Raw genomic sequence first — 17991 nt, forward strand, 5'->3', positions numbered from 1 at the left:
ATTTTTGGCAGATGGAGAGGAGGTGCTTGACGAATCTACCTTTTGCAACGGACAGAGCGAAGCAGCTCGGTGTGACTGCCAAAACTGGTCCTTTCCCTTCACCGATGCTGCCTGACCTGCATCTCGGTTAAGGAGAGAGAGTGTGATTGGACTATCTCCCTGACTCCATTCTCAAATAATTCCTAACCAGCTGATGGGTGGAAAGATGGGAAAGGTTTTACAGGGACGTGGTGAGACGCTCGCAAAGGTATGCTTCCCTACTGTATACTGTGTCGGGAGGAGAGAATAAGCCTGTTGAGTCGGGGAGAGGGAGCCATATTGTATAGCAGAGAAACCAGTCCTGCAGCCCAACTCAACCGTGCTTACCAAGGCACCCAGTGGCCATTTGCCTGAACTTTACCAACATCCCTTCATGCCTCTTCTGTCTACAGTACCTGTGCAGGGGGCAGAGGTAATGCATATTAAGTTATCAAAAATACTTTATTAATGATAAGACAGTTTTGCAGCACTTAAGCCAGGTGCTGGGTGGGGAGAAAGCAGGTGGGACTGGGAGGGAAAAGGAAGGTGCAGTAGAGGTTCTCATTGGGTTTGGGGTGTAGGAAAAGCTGCAGCATCCCAATATCCCGGTGCCCTGAGACACAAAATGCCCTCTCTGGTGAGACCAGTCTCCCACTCCACACTGCTCTTCTCAGGACTCCTACTGCCGGAGGGAGGCCACGAACATCAGCAGGTGAATGAAGATGTAGATGATGTCCAAGTAGAGGATCACTGCAGCAAAGACATAATCTTCAGGGCTCAGCCCAAACTGATTGTTGCCCAGCGTGAGCTGGATGTCAACAAACAGAAACTGGAAGGGAAAGAAGAGGGGTGGGTATTGGGGAGTGCGGTTGTGGCGGGAGAACGGCATTCCCTGCCCGTGACCTGATGGTGTGGAGAGAGCCACACCCTAAGTTTGACTCTGCCCCTGAGAGTGTGTGACGGGATGGTGTGGAGAGAATCTCACCATGTCTGATAAGGTCCCTGGGTGTGGGATGGCACAGACTGACTCTGACCCTGTCCCTATTATTTTGTGATGGGACAGTGTGGAGAGTGCTTCACTTTTCATTTAACCAGCTGCCCCCAAACTTTAAAGTCTTCGACAGACCCTCTATTCTGAGCACACTTGTCCAGACTGGACAAAAAAAAAGTACTTCCTCACCCAACTACCGGTGGTGGTGGGGGGGTGGTTAGGGCATGGGGAATGGTGTTCCCAGAGATAGATGAAGAGGGGCAGTCTCCGATACTCACCAGAGAGAAGACCAGAGCTCCCAGGGACCCATAGACCACATGCAGCACTTGGCTGTAGAAGAAGATGCAGAAGAATCCGAACATGATAACCACAATGGAAAGGACCAGGAGGAAGCCATTACAGCAGGTGAAGTCGAGCCGAGTCTAGGGGCAGGTGGAAGGGAGGGGGAGTAAAAAGCAAGGTTAGCATCAGGCAGGACTGAAAGGTAAGTTTATTGCCACCTGCACAAGTCCATCTATACATGAGCAAATTATCTTCCAACCTTCCTCACCATCACTGAAGACCTGACCTTCCCAAGTGTGGGGTTAAGGTTACCATTGGCAAAGAGGTGTTTGCCCAGGGACAAAGGGTTCTTCCTGACCAGAAAAGTGGTACCCAAGGTCAGGTAGGCCCTACTAACCATATAAGTAGTTACCCAGGGACAGAGAGGTCCTGCCCAGTAAGATGATTACCAATAGATCCTCTTGCCCATAGAAAAGAAGTCCTCTTACCCTGAGAGGTGGTTACCCAGTGACAGAAAGTTCCTGACCAGAGAGGTATTTACTCAGGTACACAGGGCTTCATTTGATCAGAGAGTGATTACCCAAGGATGGAGAGGTCTTTGTGACTGGAGGTAACTACCCAATGACCAAGAGGTCCACCTGCCCAGAGGGGGTGGTTACCCAGAGACAGGAGGCTTCTCATTACCAGAGAAGTGGCTAACCAGGGACAGAGGTCTTATTACCTAAGTGGTGGTTACCCAAGGGCAGAGAGCTCTTCCTGCGCAAGAGAAGCCCTCCTGACAAGAGAGGTGGTTACTCAGGGACAGAAAAGTGAGATGGTTACCTGAGGATAGGAAAGTTCTCTTGGCAGAGAAATGGACCTGGAGGCATGGGACTTCAGGCTTCTTTATCTCCTTCCTGATGTTAGTTGTGAGAATATGGCATGGGATGGTGAGGATCTTCAATAATGAATAGTGTTGTCTTGATGTATCGACTCCTGGGGATTCTGCTGATGGCCAAGAGGGATGTGCCTGTGATCTCTGCAGCTGCTTAAGTTTCTGTGCATACGAGTTACAGTACCTGGCCGTGATGTAACTAATCAGAATGCTTCCAATAGCACACCTGCAGAAGTGTGATGGACTGTTCAGAGACAAGCCAAGTCTAAGTAAAGACATTGGCGCCTTGTGATTGCTCCTATGTGGTGAGCCTGGCAAGGGTGATTCGATATGTAAGCAAACAGGAATTTAAAGCTACTGATTCTCTCCACCGCCAGTTCCCCCAGTGTAGTCTGGTGTGTGTTCACCCTCTTTCCCTTTGCTAAAGGCCAACAATCGGCTTTTTAACTTTTGCTGATGCTGAGTGAGAGGCTGTTATTGCGGCACCACTTGGCCAGGTGTCCAATCTCGCTTCTGAATGGAACCTGATCACCTTTCATGGAGGTCAAGTCTGATGCTGCCCTGTGGCACTTGATTCCATTGTTCTCTTGGTCTCTGTTTCAACTGAACTCATCGATAGACTCCTCCTTCGCTGCCCTCGGGGAGGGAATTACAGAGGTTCTCCCTCCACTGGGGCAGGAGAAGAATCTCTCCCCATCTGTCCTGAATCAGAATCAGAATCAGACTTTAATCGCCAAGTACCTGTACACATACAAGGAATTTACTTCCGGCAGATGTCTCTCTGCTCATAACAATAATAATGATAAATATAAATGAAAATATAGATTATACATACAAGTAGTGCAATCCAAGTAATAGTTAGCCGACAGTTAACCGGCAGTTAACTGTTCAGCAAAGTGACCGCAGTAGGGGAAAAACCTCCAGTGCCTATTAGTCTTAGTCTGGAGGGATCTGAAGCGCCTACCAGACAGAAGCAGTTCAAACAGTCCGTGCGCAGGATGGAAGGAGTCCTTTATGATGGCCCCAAATTGGAGATGGAGACCCACCACCACCGGGCCTGGCATATCCAGTCATTGGGAAACCCTGTCCCTCTCACTCACCTGTCTCGTCTTGGAGAGATTTCAATGAGTTCTCTCATTCTCCCAACCCCAGAGAGTACAGGTCCGGTCTGTTTAATTTCTCCAAATGGGACAATCCACCACCATTCCAGGAATCAATTCAGTGAACCTCTGATGCAGGCTTTCCCGTCCTTGAGTCGGGAGACCAGACTTTTACCCAATATCCCAGGGGCACTTTCATTAGGACCTTGTATCACTGGAGCAGAACCTTCCTCCTCTTGCACTCTCTATGTCCATGTCTTGTCTTCTCTTATGTGATGGTCTGCTTTATCCATGCGTGATTTTATAAACTGCTACCGCATCACCCCTCAATGTTTGCTCCACAGAAAACAGCCCCTACCTGTACCTAAAATTCTCTGCTCCCAGTAACATCCTGGGAAATCTTCACCCTCTCTCCAGTGCAACCATATCCTTCCCACCTGCAGAATGGGAGAAAGGGACTGTTCCACAAGCTTGCACGGACTAGAAGGGCCAAATGAACTGCTGTGCAGGGCAAAGAGGGACTCACCTGACTGGAGAAGAGGATCATGCCGAAACACACAGCCACCGTGCTGCCCAGAGCAATCATAACAGAGACGGTGTCATTGAAGGAAGCTACCATGACGACCATGTAGGAGAGGCTGAGGGTCAGGAAGGCCTGGAGAAGGGGTACAGTAGGTCAGGTGGAGTCCAGAACGGGAGCAGAAGACAAGATCCACAACCTGTCCATGTCCAGCAGAAACACGGCTCATCCTTCCTCCCTCTTTGCTCTTTCACCTTTCCTGTCCCTCTGCCTTTCAGTCTATCTGCCTCACTCGTTCTTCCTCTTTCTGTCACTCCATCATAACCTTCTGCACGTCATCTGCTTCTTTCTTTCTCTCTCAATCTCTCTTCCCCTCCTCTCCCCCTCCCCTCCACTCTCTCCTCTCCCCTCCCCTCCCCTCTCCTCCCTCCCCTCCCCCTCCTCCCTCCCCTCCCTCTCCCCCCCCACTCCTCCCTTCTCCCTCCCCTCTTGCTTTGCTCCCCCTCCCCCTCTCCCTACCCCATCCTCCTACCAGTCCCCTCCCTCGTTCTGTCCCTACTCAGCCCCTCCACCTCTCCCCCTGCCCTTCCCCCTCTGCTGCCTCTCACCTCGCCCCCTCTCACCCCTTCTCCACTCTCTCTTCCCCCTTTCCCCTGAGAGTTGCACAGCAGAGGGTAAGCAGTTGGGTTGGAGAGAGGAAAGTGGCGATGGGAGAAGGGGAGGAGATGCAGGATATGCAAAGGGTCAAGGGAGTGAGGGTTGAATGATATATGGTCTGAATAAGTGAAGTGAGGAGAGAGACCATGGGTCTTACCAGGCAGATGAAGTTCCAAGGGTATCGGCGCTGAATGCTTTTGCAGCAGGCCAGAGTGATGACGGTGAGAAGGAAGACTGCAAAGGAGGAATAGTATATTGCTGGGTATTTCCAGACAAAGTCCTTGATCTCTGATGCGAAGGTGAAGGCGCAGACCAGACCAAAGGTGAAGAGCAACTGTACACCCAGAATCACAAACACCTGGGGAGAAGACACGGCATGAGGCTCCCTCAATCCTGTCCCACCACACACTCCCTCAATCCTGTCCCGCCACACACTCCCTCAATCCTGTCCCGCCACACACTCCCTCAATCCTGTCCCGCCACATACTCCCTCAATCCTGTCCCGCCACACGCTCCCTCAATCCTGTCCCGACACACGCTCCCTCAATCCTGTCCCGCCACACGCTCCCTCAATCCTGTCCCGCCGCACGCTCCCTCAATCCTGTCCCGCCGCACGCTCCCTCAATCCTGTCCCGCCGCACGCTCCCTCAATCCTGTCCCGACGCACGCTCCCTCAATCCTGTCCCGACGCACGCTCCCTCAATCCTGTCCCGACGCACGCTCCCTCAATCCTGTCCCGACGCACGCTCCCTCAATCCTGTCCCGCCGCACGCTCCCTCAATCCTGTCCCGCCGCACGCTCCCTCAATCCTGTCCCGCCACACGCTCCCTCAATCCTGTCCCGCCACACGCTCCCTCAATCCTGTCCCGCCACACGCTCCCTCAATCCTGTCCCGCCACACACCCTCAATCCTGTCCCATCACACACTCCCTCAATCCTGTCCCATCACACACTCCCTCAATCCTGTCCCACCACACACTCCCTCAATCCTGTCCCACCACACACCCTCAATCCTGTCCCACCACACACTCCCAGGGAAAGAGTCATAAGAAAGGAGCCAGGAGTCGGCCATTTAGCCTGCCAGACTTACTCCACCATTCAATAAGATCATGGCTGACCTGGCCTTGCATTCATCTCCACTTACTTTTAGTCATAACCCTTAATTCCCCTGCAATGCAAAAATTTAAATAATATATCTAATGAAGCAGCCTCTACTGCTTCCATGGGCAGAGAATTCCACAGGTTCACTATGTGAGAAAAGTAGTTTCTGTGTTAAATCTAGCCCAGAAATCTTGAGATCTTGCCCCCTTGTTCTAGTCACACATAACGGTGGAAACAGCTTTCCTGTCTAGCTTATCTGTCCCTATCATAATTGTATGCAGTATGCATCTATGAGACCCACTGTGTGGTTGAGAGTATATTAACTCAGTCTTCTGAATTCCAGCAGGTGACCCAATCTTCCTGATAGGCTAACTACCTCATCTCTGAATCAACGTGGTGAATCTTCTCCTCACTGCCTCTAAAACCAGTATTATGACAATGAGGTGAAGCTCCAATGCCATATTTAAGTTTGCTAATGACACCACTGCTTGGCTGAATGAAAGGTGGTGATGAATGAGTATCTGAATGGAGATTGTGAGACAGGCCACAACCTCCATGCCAACAAGACCAATGAGCTGATTATTGACTTCAGGAGGAAGCCGGAGCTATTCCTGACTGCCCAGCATCAGCATTTCAGAAGATCTGTCCTGGGCCCAGCACATAAGTGCAATTATGAAGAAAGCACGACAGTACCTTTACTTAGAAGTAAATTCAGCACGACATCTACACCTTTGACCAACTTGTATAGGTGTGTGACTGAAAAAATATTGACTGGTTGCATCACAGCCTGATAGGAACCAGAAATCCGAGCAAGAGGAGTGGATATGGCGGGTAAAGCCTACTCCACAATTAAGCACATCTGCATGGTCCACTGTCACAGGAAAGCAGCATCCATCATCAAAGGATCATTCCAACCAGGCCCTGCTCTTTATTCGCTGCTGTCATCAGGAAGAAGTTACAGGAGCCTCAGGACCCACGCCACCAGGTTTAAGAACAGTTATTACCCTCAACCATCAAGCTCTTGAATTGTTTGCTTATTTATTTGTTTGATTATTTATTTATTATTGTTATTTCTTTTTTCACTGTTGGTTGTCCTTTGCCCATTGGTTGCTTAGCCGCCCTGTTAGTTATGGTCTTCCATCGGCTCTACTGTGTTTCTTGGAGTTACTGAGTATGATCACAAGAAAATGTATCTCAGGATTGTATATGGTGGAATATATATACTTTGATAATAAAATTACTTTGAACTTTGATCTTTCCTCAGGTAAGAAGACCAGAACTCCACACAGTACTCCACTCTCCTGTACAGTTGCAGCATATAACCTCCCTGCTCTTAAATTCAATCCCTCCAGCAATGAAGGTCAACATTTGATTTGTCTTCTTGATAACCTGCCGCATCTGCAAACCAACTTTTGCAGTTTAAACACAGGAATTTCCAAGTCCCTCTGCACAACAGCATGATGCAAGGTTGATGGTCTCACATTTACCAACATTGTACTCCATTTGCTCGTTAGCTGACCTATCTACATCTCTCTGCAGCCTTATCGAATGCCTTATGGAAATCCAAGTACATACAACATCCATCTATCTACTGTGCTCATTATAGCCTCTGAGTCCAGAGACCAGAACTCTGATAAGTTTGTCGCATAACTCCTGTTCTTCATGAATTCCTGTATCATAGAAATGACGGTGTTCCATCTGCCTGATGGAACCACTTGTCTTGATATTTCTTCCTTAATGATAGCTTCAAGCAGTTTCCTGACTACAGACACGAAGCTAACCGGCCTATAGATGCCCATTTTTTGCCCCCATCCCTTTTTCAAGTAGTGATGTCTCATTCACTGTCTTCCAATCCACCAGTCCCTGCCCAGAGTCCAGAGAAATTTGGTAAATTTTGTATCTACTATAACTTCTGCTATTTCTAGCAATACTCTAAAGGATCCCATAAGAACATGGTATCTATCTACCCTTTACCTCTTTAGTGACAGTATCAGTATCCTCACCCTTCCCAATGTGTCCATGATATCTTTCTTTAACATATTAGACATGATTTCCACCATGAAATAGTCGTTCAAGGCCTCAGCCATTTCCACACATTTCTCAATATTAATTTCCCCTTCTTTGAAGTTCACTTTAGCCACCCTTTTCTACTTCACATGATTATAAATATTTTACTATTTGTTTTTATATTTTGTGCTAGTTTATTTTCATAATCTACTGTCCCTTTCCTTATTGCTTGCTTAGTGGTTCTCCGTTGCTTCTTGACAGTTTTCCAATCCACCAACTTCCCACTACTCTTGGCAGATTATGTATTCATGAGCTTTTAATTTGATGCTTTATTTTACTTCCTTAGTTATCCAGGCCAGCCCTCCTCGCCCTTAACAGTCCTCACTATTAACTGGAATGTACTTTTGTTGAGCACCATGAAAAATCTCTTGCAAAGACTTCCACTGTTCCTCAACTGTCCCACAATAAGGGCCATGATCCCAGTCAACACTAGCCAGCTCCTCCCCATCCCGTTGTCGCCTCCTTTCTTTAGGGCATAATAAACTAGCTGTTGTGGAGAGGATGTGTCCAATAGTGGGAGAATCTGGGACTACAGCCTCAGAATAGAAGGACACTCCTTTCAAAGAGAGATGAGGAGGAATTTCATAATATGCTGAAGTGCTGGTCAGACTGCACCTGGAATATTGTGTTGATTATCTAAGAAGAGATGGCATTGGGAAGGATCCAAAGGAGGTTTACGAAAATGATCCTGGGAATGGAAAGGTTAACATATGAAGAGTGTTTGATGACTCTGGGCCTGTGCTCACTAGAATTTAGAATAATGGTGGTGGGGGGGGGGGTGCTCTGGGAAGCCTACTGGATATTGAAAGGCTTAATCAGAGGGTATGCAGAGAGGATGTTTCCTAAATTAGGTAAATCTAGGACCAGAGGACACAGCCTCAGAGTACAAGAATGGCCCTTCAGAATCAGGTTTATTATCACCGGCATGTGTCGTGAAATTTGTTAACTTAGCAGCAGCAGTTCATAATATAGAAGAAGAAAATAATAATAAATCAATAATTAAATTTATGTAATACATATATTGAATAGATTAAAATTGTGCAAAAAAACAGAAATAATTGTATATTAAAAAAGTGAGGTAGTGTTCATGGGTTCAATGTCCATTTAGGAAATGGATGGCAGAGGGGTAGAAGCTGTTCCTGAGCAGAGGAAAGGAGGAATTTCTTTAGCCAGAGTGTGATGAATCTGTAGAAATTCTTGTTACAGTTGGTTGTGGAGGCCAAGTCATTGGATACATTTAAAGCAGGAGTTTAGTAAGGTCATTTAACGTTACAGGGAGAGAAGGTAGGAGAATTGGATTGAGAGGGGAAAAGAGAACAACCAGGATGGGTGGCAGAGCAGAATCAATGGGCCAAATTATCTAATTCTGCTCCTATGTCTTATGGTCTATTACACAAATGCATGAGAAATTGAATCATACTGTGATCATTCTTTCTAAGACGGTTTGCAACTCTACAAATCTGGAGAGACTGCACTTAGGGTATTGTGTTCAATTCTGGTCACCTCATTATAGGAAGGCTGTGGAAGCTATGGAGAGGGTGCAGAGGAAATTTACCAGGATGTTGCCTGGTTTGGAGAACAAGTCATATGAAGCAAGGTTAGCAGAGCTGGGACTTTTCTCTTTGGAGCGTAGAAGAATGAGAGGGGACTTGACAGAGGTCTACAAGATTATGAGTGGCATAGATAGGGTGGATAGCCAGTACCTGTTTCCCAGGGCACCAATAGCAAACACCAGAGGGCATATGTACAAAATTAAGGGAGGGAAGTTCAGGGGAGACATCAGGGGTAAGTTTTTTTACACAGAGGGTTGTGAGTGCCTGGAATGACTTCCAGGGATGGTGGTGGAGGCTAAAACATCAGGTGTATGTAAAATCCTCTTGGACAGGCAGATGGATGAAAGAAAAATGGAGGGTTATGGGGTATGTGGGTTTAGCACTTTTTTTTAAGGATTATATGGGTCGGCACAACATGGAGGGCTGAAGGCCCTGTACTGTGCTGCAGTGTTCTATGGTCCCTAAGTGCAAGATAGTTAATTTTACCTGTCTCATTGCACAGGACAAAATCTAAGATAGCATTTTCCCTTGCAGGTTCACAAACTTGCTGTTCAAGAAAGCTATCTCAGATGCATTCTGTGAAGTCCTCCTCAAGACCACGGAGGTGAACTTGATTCACCCAATCTGTTGGTTGTCGGTCATATCCAACAGTGACAGGAGACCAGCGCAGGTGAGTTTCTAAAGTGGAAAGCCTGTTACACGGGGGCAGTCCCACTCTCTCAACCGCAAAAGCCCGGCTCCAGTGTTTCAAGTAGTTGTCATAAACTGGTGACTTTCTTGGTTGTAATGGATGACCAGGACTTCCCCTGTGCTTTATCACCCCCTTTGCTCTGTACAAAGTGTGGCAGGACCACCTTCCTGGCCATTGGATGTCACTGCTGTTCTCATTCGCAATCCGCCAGAGCTGACCACGCGCTAGAATAAGCATGCCCCTATCTCAGCAGAATATGAGGCTCTCTAGGTACTCTCACCGGCTTTAGCCCACCTGCCGATGCTGTATGCAGGAGTGTGGCTGCTAACAATTGCAAACAGCTACTTGGAACCACAAATGAGAGCTGAGTGTCTGGCGGTGTCCAAAGGTGAGCGAGCTGCCCCAGAATGAACAGAAGACTAAGGTGGTATTTCTTCCTGAACGACCCGTGCACCCCAATCTACGTGCTCGTTAAAGATCCCAGTGACAACTGCCATTCCATTCTTACATGACACAGGGTGAGGCATCCCCCACATCATCCCCTCACTCCCACGGACAGGGTCAGACACAGGGTGAGGCTCCCTCCACTCCGTCCCGTCACACACTCCCAGGGACAGGGTCAGACACAGGGTGAGGCTCCCTCCACTCCGTCCCGTCACACATTCCCAGGGACAGGGTCAGACACAGGGTGAGGCTCCCTCCACTCCGTCCCGTCACACACTCCCAGGGACAGGGTCAGACACAGGGTGAGGCTCCCTCCACTCCGTCCCGTCACACACTCCCAGGGACAGGGTCAGACACAGGGTGAGGCTCCCCCCACACCGTCCCGTCACACACTCCCAGGGACAGGGTCAGACACAGGGTGAGGCTCCCTCCACACCGTCCCGTCACACACTCCCAGGGACAGGGTCAGACACAGGGTGAGGCTCCCCCCACACCGTCCCGTCTCACACTCCCAGGGACAGGGTCAGACACAGGGTGAGGCTCCCCCCACACCGTCCCGTCACACACTCCCAGGGACAGGGTCAGACACAGGGTGAGGCTCCCCCCACACCGTCCCGTCACACACTCCCAGGGACAGGGTCAGACACAGGGTGAGGCTCCCCCCACACCGTCCCGTCACACACTCCCAGGGACAGGGTCAGACACAGGGTGAGGCTCCCCCCACACCGTCCCGTCACACACTCCCAGGGACAGGGTCAGACACAGGGTGAGGCTCCCCCCACACCGTCCCGTCACACACTCCCAGGGACAGGGTCAGACACAGGGTGAGGCTCCCCCCACACCGTCCCGTCACACACTCCCAGGGACAGGGTCAGACACAGGGTGAGGCTCCCCCCACACCGTCCCGTCACACACTCCCAGGGACAGGGTCAGACACAGGGTGAGGCTCCCCCCACACCGTCCCGTCTCACACTCCCAGGGACAGGGTCAGACACAGGGTGAGGCTCCCCCCACACCGTCCCGTCACACACTCCCAGGGACAGGGTCAGACACAGGGTGAGGCTCCCCCCACACCGTCCCGTCACACACTCCCAGGGACAGGGTCAGACACAGGGTGAGGCTCCCCCCACACCGTCCCGTCACACACTCCCAGGGACAGGGTCAGACACAGGGTGAGGCTCCCTCCACACCGTCCCGTCACACACTCCCAGGGACAGGGTCAGACACAGGGTGAGGCTCCCCCCACACCGTCCCGTCACACACTCCCAGGGACAGGGTCAGACACAGGGTGAGGCTCCCCCCACACCGTCCCGTCACACACTCCCAGGGACAGGGTCAGACACAGGGTGAGGCTCCCCCCACACCGTCCCGTCACACACTCCCAGGGACAGGGTCAGACACAGGGTGAGGCTCCCCCCACACCGTCCCGTCACACACTCCCAGGGACAGGGTCAGACACAGAGTGAGGCTCCCTCCACACCGTCCCGTCACACACTCCCAGGGACAGGGTCAGACACAGTGTGAGGCTCCCCCCACACCGTCCCGTCACACACTCCCAGGGACAGGGTCAGACACAGGGTGAGGCTCCCCCCACACCGTCCCGTCACACACTCCCAGGGACAGGGTCAGACACAGGGTGAGGCTCCCCCCACACCGTCCCGTCACACACTCCCAGGGACAGGGTCAGACACAGGGTGAGGCTCCCCCCACACCGTCCCGTCACACACTCCCAGGGACAGGGTCAGACACAGGGTGAGGCTCCCCCCACACCGTCCCGTCACACACTCCCAGGGACAGGGTCAGACACAGGGTGAGGCTCCCCCCACACCGTCCCGTCACACACTCCCAGGGACAGGGTCAGACACAGGGTGAGGCTCCCCCCACACCGTCCCGTCACACACTCCCAGGGACAGGGTCAGACACAGGGTGAGGCTCCCCCCACACCGTCCCGTCACACACTCCCAGGGACAGGGTCAGACACAGGGTGAGGCTCCCCCCACACCGTCCCGTCACACACTCCCAGGGACAGGGTCAGACACAGGGTGAGGCTCCCCCCACACCGTCCCGTCACACACTCCCAGGGACAGGGTCAGACACAGGGTGAGGCTCCCCCCACACCGTCCCGTCACACACTCCCAGGGACAGGGTCAGACACAGGGTGAGGCTCCCCCCACACCGTCCCGTCACACACTCCCAGGGACAGGGTCAGACACAGGGTGAGGCTCCCCCCACACCGTCCCGTCTCACACTCCCAGGGACAGGGTCAGACACAGGGTGAGGCTCCCCCCACACCGTCCCGTCACACACTCCCAGGGACAGGGTCAGACACAGGGTGAGGCTCCCCCCACACCGTCCCGTCACACACTCCCAGGGACAGAGTCAGACACAGGGTGAGGCTCCCCCCACACCGTCCCGTCACACACTCCCAGGGACAGGGTCAGACACAGGGTGAGGCTCCCCCCACACCGTCCCGTCACACACTCCCAGGGACAGGGTCAGACACAGGGTGAGGCTCCCCCCACACCGTCCCATCACACACTCCCAGGGACAGGGTCAGACACAGGGTGAGGCTCCCCCCACACCGTCCCGTCACACACTCCCAGGGACGGGGTCAGACACAGGGTGAGGCTCCCCCCAGACCATCCCGTCACACACTCCCAGGGACAGGGTGAGGCTCCCTCCACACCGTCCCGTCACACACTCCGAGGGACAGGGTCAGACACAGGGTGAGGCTCCCCCCACACCGTCCCGTCACACACTCCGAGGGACAGGGTCAGACACAGGCTGAGGCTCCCTCCACACCGTCCCGTCACACATTCCCAGGGACAGGGTCAGACACAGGGTGAGGCTCCCTCCCCACTGTCCCGTCACACACTCCCAGGGACAGGGTCAGACACAGGGTGAGGCTCCCTCCTAACTGTCCCATCACACACTCCCAGGGACAGGGTCAGACACAGGGCGAGTCTCCCTCACCACCGTCCCATCACACACTCCCAGGGACAGGGTCAGACACAGGGTGAGGCTCCCTCCACACCGAACCGTCACACACTCCCAGGGACAGGGTCAGACACAGGGTGAGGCTCCCTCCACACCGTCCCGTCACACACTCCCAGGGACAGGGTCAGACACAGGGTGAGGCTCCCTCCACACCACCCCATCACTCATTCCCGGTGACAGTGTGGGACTCCATCCACACTGGTTCCTCCAACTAACATTCTCACCACACCATCACTCTTCTGACCTTCCTGATGAAGTGCTGCCGGATTTTCTGATCATCCAGACTCTGGGGGAATATTTCAGAGTTGCTCGTGTAACTGGGTGGCGCATCTTGGGGTGCTGTGAATGGACAAGGTTCTGGTTAGTTACAGCCATACCTTCCTGAGGTTCCTCCATCCTTTTGCCGGCACAGATGGGGTCGGGCCCCGAAATCCAAGTGGGATGGTGAGACAGCTGACTCTGATTTTGCCTGGCTGTCCAATCGCAGCAGTCCCCATGCCTTGCCATTCACTACCACTGCCCATAATCCCGGTGGATCCCACCCCTTCCCATTCACTCCCACCGTACATGATCCCAATGGACCCCACCCCTTCCCATTCTCTCCCACCGAACACAATCCCAATGGACCCCACCCCTTCCCATTCACTCCCACGGAACACAATCCCAACAGACCCCACCCCTTCCCATTCACTCCCACCATACACAATCCCAACAGACCCCACCCCTTCCCATTCACTCCCACCGTACACAATCCCAATGGACCCCACCCCTTCCCATTCACTCCCACCATACACAATCCCAATGGACCCCACCCCTTCCCATTCACTCCCACCGTACACAATCCCAATGAACCCCACCCCTTCCCATTCACTCCCACCATCCACAATCCCAACAGACCCCACCCCTTCCCATTCACTCCCACCATACACAATCCCAATGGACCCCACCCCCTTCCCATTCACTCCCACTGTACACAATCCCAATGGACCCCACCCCCTTCCCATTCACTCCCACCGTACACAATCCCAACAGACCCCACCCCTTCCCATTCACTTCCACCGTACACAATCCCAATGGACCCCACCCCTTCCCATTCACTCCCACCGTCCACAATCCCAATGGACCCCACCCTTTCCCATTCACTCCCACCATACACAATCCCTCGGACTGTGAATGTTTGATGTGCAGGACTGTTAATCCACAAGTTCCCTGTTACTCCACATCCTGTGCTGGTTGGAAAATGCTCTGTAGAGACATCAGTAGCTTGGTTGGGTCACCCTGTGCGGCACCATTACCTCTCAAGGCAGCAGGCACCTCGTTGTGGACAAGGATCGTCTTGTTATCATATTCAGAGCTCATAGTTTGTACTGCTGAAGGAGGTGACTCCTGGGGAGAGGAGGGATGCCATCAGGTCAGGGCGATAGCTGAAACTATCCTCTCTGTCCCTACCCTACCCTCAACCCTTAGGGTCAGTCTCCCTGCTCCCTTTCCCCCCCTCCCACCTCTCCTTCCTTCCCTTCCTCCCCAACCCTCTCCCCCACCCTCTCTCACCCTCCCCTCTCACCCTCACCTCACCCTCCACCTCCCCTTGTCCCTCCCCTTCTCCCTCCTACCTCACACCTTCCTCCTTCCCTCTCCCTCAACGTCCCTCCTTCCCTCTCCCTTGCCCTCCCTCCTGCCCTCTCCCTCACTCTCCAACTTAACCATGGGCTCAGTACCCCTGGTGGTGAGGGTTAGGACTGAGACTCTCCTCCTCCTTCGCATCCCCCCTACCTGTTCTGGGATCTACAGAGTCTGGATGGGAAGGGCAGAAGTTTCAGCCCCCTCCCTACTTCTGTTGTTTCCAGGGCCTTTTGGGGGTGGGGTGCTGGTCAGTTCAGTGGGGTTGGGTGGGGAGGTGGGGAGGGTGCACTGGATGTGATGATACACAACTCCTCCCTCAAGCTTCATTTTCTGTTACACATGTGTCATAAGACAGTTTCCCCCTCCCACAGGTACTGAAGGAGGGAGGAAGGGGGAGAGGGGAGGGCAAGGGAAAGGAGAGAAAGGAAAGATAGAGGATAATGGAAAGGGGGGTGTGAGGGGCAAGATGGAGATAAACAATGATGGTGAGAGTGAGAAATTGAGAGACAGAGACACCAACACAAAATGCTGGTGGAAATCAGCAGGTCAAGCAGCGCCTTTAGAGGGGGGTAATACTCTGCTGATAAAGGCTCTAGGCCTGAAACAACAATTGTCCGTTCCCCTCCACTGAAGCTGCCTGACTCCCTCAGCTCCTCCAGCAGTTTGTGTGAGTTGCTCGAGGTTTCCATTGCCTGCAGAAACGACGAGGGGGAGGCCGGAAGAAATTAACATTTTGAAAGATGGCAGGGGTGCGGGGGAGTTGATTACTGGAGGTTGTGGTGCAGAGAGAGGGAGTTCGACCACCAGTCAATCCATAACACCTCCTCTTCAGCTCCCTCCTCCCCACAAGTCCCCCACTCCTTCCCTTTCCCTCTCCCTCTCTCTCTCTCCTCCTCTCCCCTATCACACTCCCACTTTTCAGCTTAAATCTCTGTTCCCCCCCCTACCGCCCCATCCCTTTCCCACCACTACCATCACTCCCGGAGAGGGCTGAGGTTAAGGTCTGGGTCTCGCGGCCTCCCTCCTGCCTGCTGGAATGCTCCGTCCCGTCCTCTCAGCCGAGATAAGATGGGGCAACAGGTAGCAGGCTGCTGTGTCTCAAAAGGGGAAGTCAGGGTGTGGTAGGAAGTCAGTACGGATCTTGGTCCACTGTCAGACAGCAGTGGTTGTGGGGAACGTGAGAATGGCAGGTGACTGCCTGCACCTCGCACAGCCCCTGCAATTTCAGAGAAATCTTCTCAGTCCCCCCCTCCCTCCACCGCCAGGGTAGAGGAGTCTGGAAACAGGGGGTTCGGGTTTACAGTGAGTGAGAGGGAGTGAAAGGTACCGGGATAGAAAGAGAGGTGGGGAAAGAGAGAGAGAAAGTGAGAGAGATAGAGATGTGCAGAATAACAGAGAGAGGGGCCCACGGTGACTCTCCTACCCGGCCAGGCAAGGTTCCATGGGTGAGAGGAGGCCTGGTGAACAGTATGAAGTTCTGCTCACTGCTCTAACTGCAGGGATGCAGCTGCGTTAGGGAGAAGGCGGAGGAGATTCGCCAGCGTGTTGCCAGATCCACAAGGTTGGGGTTATATGGAGACAGTAATCAGCCTGGCACATTTTTCCCTGGAGCAAAGGAGACTAAGGGGTGACCTTATGGTCCTAGTCGTTTCTCCAGGTCAGGTGAGTCTAGAAATAGAAGACAGAGGAGGGTGGTGAGTGTGTGGACGGATCTGTTACAGGAGGTGATAGAGGCAGGGACTATCAATGTTTAAGGGTCATATGGACAGAGCAGGTTGAGAGGAATATGGGTAAATGGAGCCAGCTTGGACAAGCAGCCCTGGAGGGCCTGTTTCCATGTTCCATGAACACAGGAGGAACAGTTCTGTGCAGTAAGGAGTGAACGAAGTTCAGGCCACGGACATCTGCCTGCCTCCGCCTTACCCCTCCCTTTCCCCCTCCATACCAGCCGTCCGCTCGTTTCCACTCTCGGTCCTGACGCAGAGTCTCGACCCAAAACGTTGGCCATGGGTTTCCCTCCACAGACGCTGCCCAACCCCAAGTTCCTCCAGCTGTTTCGTTTGTCGCTCTGCAGCCACTTATGTATGCCTCCAACGCAGGGCTCTGTTCCCGGATTTTGCCCACACTCAAGCCTCCTTTGAAGTTGCCCTGAGTGGGTGGTTCTTGGATCCAGAGAGATGGGACAGATGATGTGAGGGGGAAGTGGAGAAAGGCCCAGCGGATGTGGATAGTGCTGTTTCACAACCCCATACTTCCTTCTGCTGCCACTGCCTATCTCATGAGAAGGATTTCACTCTGAGCACCTTCTCTGTCCTTCCTCTTTCTCTCTTTGTCTTCTCACCTTCTCCCTCTCCCTTCTCCATCCCTTTCCCTTCTATTTCTCGACTCCCCCTTTCTCTCCCCCCCTCCTCCCACCTATTTTCCTTTCCTACCACTCGCCATCCCTCTCTCCCACATTTTTCTCTCTCCCCCTCCCTTTCTCTTCTCTATCCTCCCTCCCTCTTTACCACCCTTTTCCTTCCTTTACTCCCCTCTCCTGTTTCCCACCTTTGCCCTCTCTCCCTCTCCACCACCATCCTCGTTTCTCCTTTCTCATCCCCTCTCCCTCTCTACAACCTCTTCCCATCCCTCTCTCCCTCCCTCTTTCCTTCCCCTTTTCTCTACCAGTTCTCTCCAATTTTCTCTCTCCCCTTTGCCATTTCACCACTTCCTCCCTCTCTCCCGCTCCCCTTCCCTCACCCACTGTCTTTCTCTTTCTCCTCTCTCTTCCCTCTGTATCTCTTTCCCCCTCTCCATCCCACTGTCTGCCTCATCAGTCTACCTCCCCAGACCATCTATTTCTCCCTCATTTCATTTCTTAAACTTACAGCTCCGGAGACCCGGATTTGATCCCAGCCTCTGCTGTATGTGTGTATGTGGAGATTGCATGCTCTCCCTATGACCCCATGCTTTCCCCCAAGAATACTGGTCCCCACCCACATCCCAGAGTCATAGGGGTTGGTGGGTTAATCAGCTGCCATGAATTGTCCCTCGGTGTTGGTGAGGGGTAGAATCTGGGTGTGGGACTGATAGG

General features: G+C 52.7%; 1 protein-coding gene across 3 annotated transcripts; it reads right to left on the reverse strand.

Annotated features, from left to right (window-relative positions):
- Positions 1-249: 249 nt before the first annotated feature.
- Positions 250-17099, reverse strand: si:ch211-284o19.8 (protein lifeguard 1). 3 transcript variants are annotated; one of them, XM_059951590.1, is made up of 7 exons: positions 16864-17099; positions 14591-14681; positions 13540-13634; positions 4600-4800; positions 3792-3920; positions 1288-1431; positions 250-768 (listed from the first exon to the last, which is right to left on the reverse strand). In XM_059951590.1, exons 1-7 carry the CDS (start codon positions 16924-16926, stop codon positions 766-768), a joined length of 726 nt encoding a protein of 241 aa, XP_059807573.1. In that variant the 5' UTR covers positions 16927-17099; the 3' UTR covers positions 250-765. The 3 variants fall into 3 exon arrangements, with proteins under 3 accessions (XP_059807573.1, XP_059807571.1, XP_059807572.1); XM_059951588.1 differs by having other exon boundaries at positions 250-847; XM_059951589.1 differs by lacking the exon at positions 16864-17099 and adding an exon at positions 15891-16191 and having other exon boundaries at positions 250-847.
- Between the last annotated feature and the right edge of the window lie 892 nt (positions 17100-17991).

Source organism: Hypanus sabinus, chromosome 26 (genome assembly GCF_030144855.1).
Source record: "Hypanus sabinus isolate sHypSab1 chromosome 26, sHypSab1.hap1, whole genome shotgun sequence".
Taxonomy (NCBI): domain Eukaryota; kingdom Metazoa; phylum Chordata; class Chondrichthyes; order Myliobatiformes; family Dasyatidae; genus Hypanus; species Hypanus sabinus.

Bases quoted from the DNA above. Each gene is read 5' to 3' on its own strand.
- si:ch211-284o19.8 (XM_059951588.1), bottom strand. From the start codon at position 16,926: ATGGCCAACGTTTTGGGTCGAGACTCTGCGTCAGGACCGAGAGTGGAA. The intron at 13,635-14,590 runs GTAATGGTGCCG...GTCCATTCACAG, and splicing joins GGTGCCTGCTGCCTTGAGAG to CACCCCAAGATGCGCCACCC. The intron at 848-1,287 runs GTGAGTATCGGA...TTTCCCTTCCAG, and splicing joins GAGCTCTGGTCTTCTCTCTG to TTTCTGTTTGTTGACATCCA.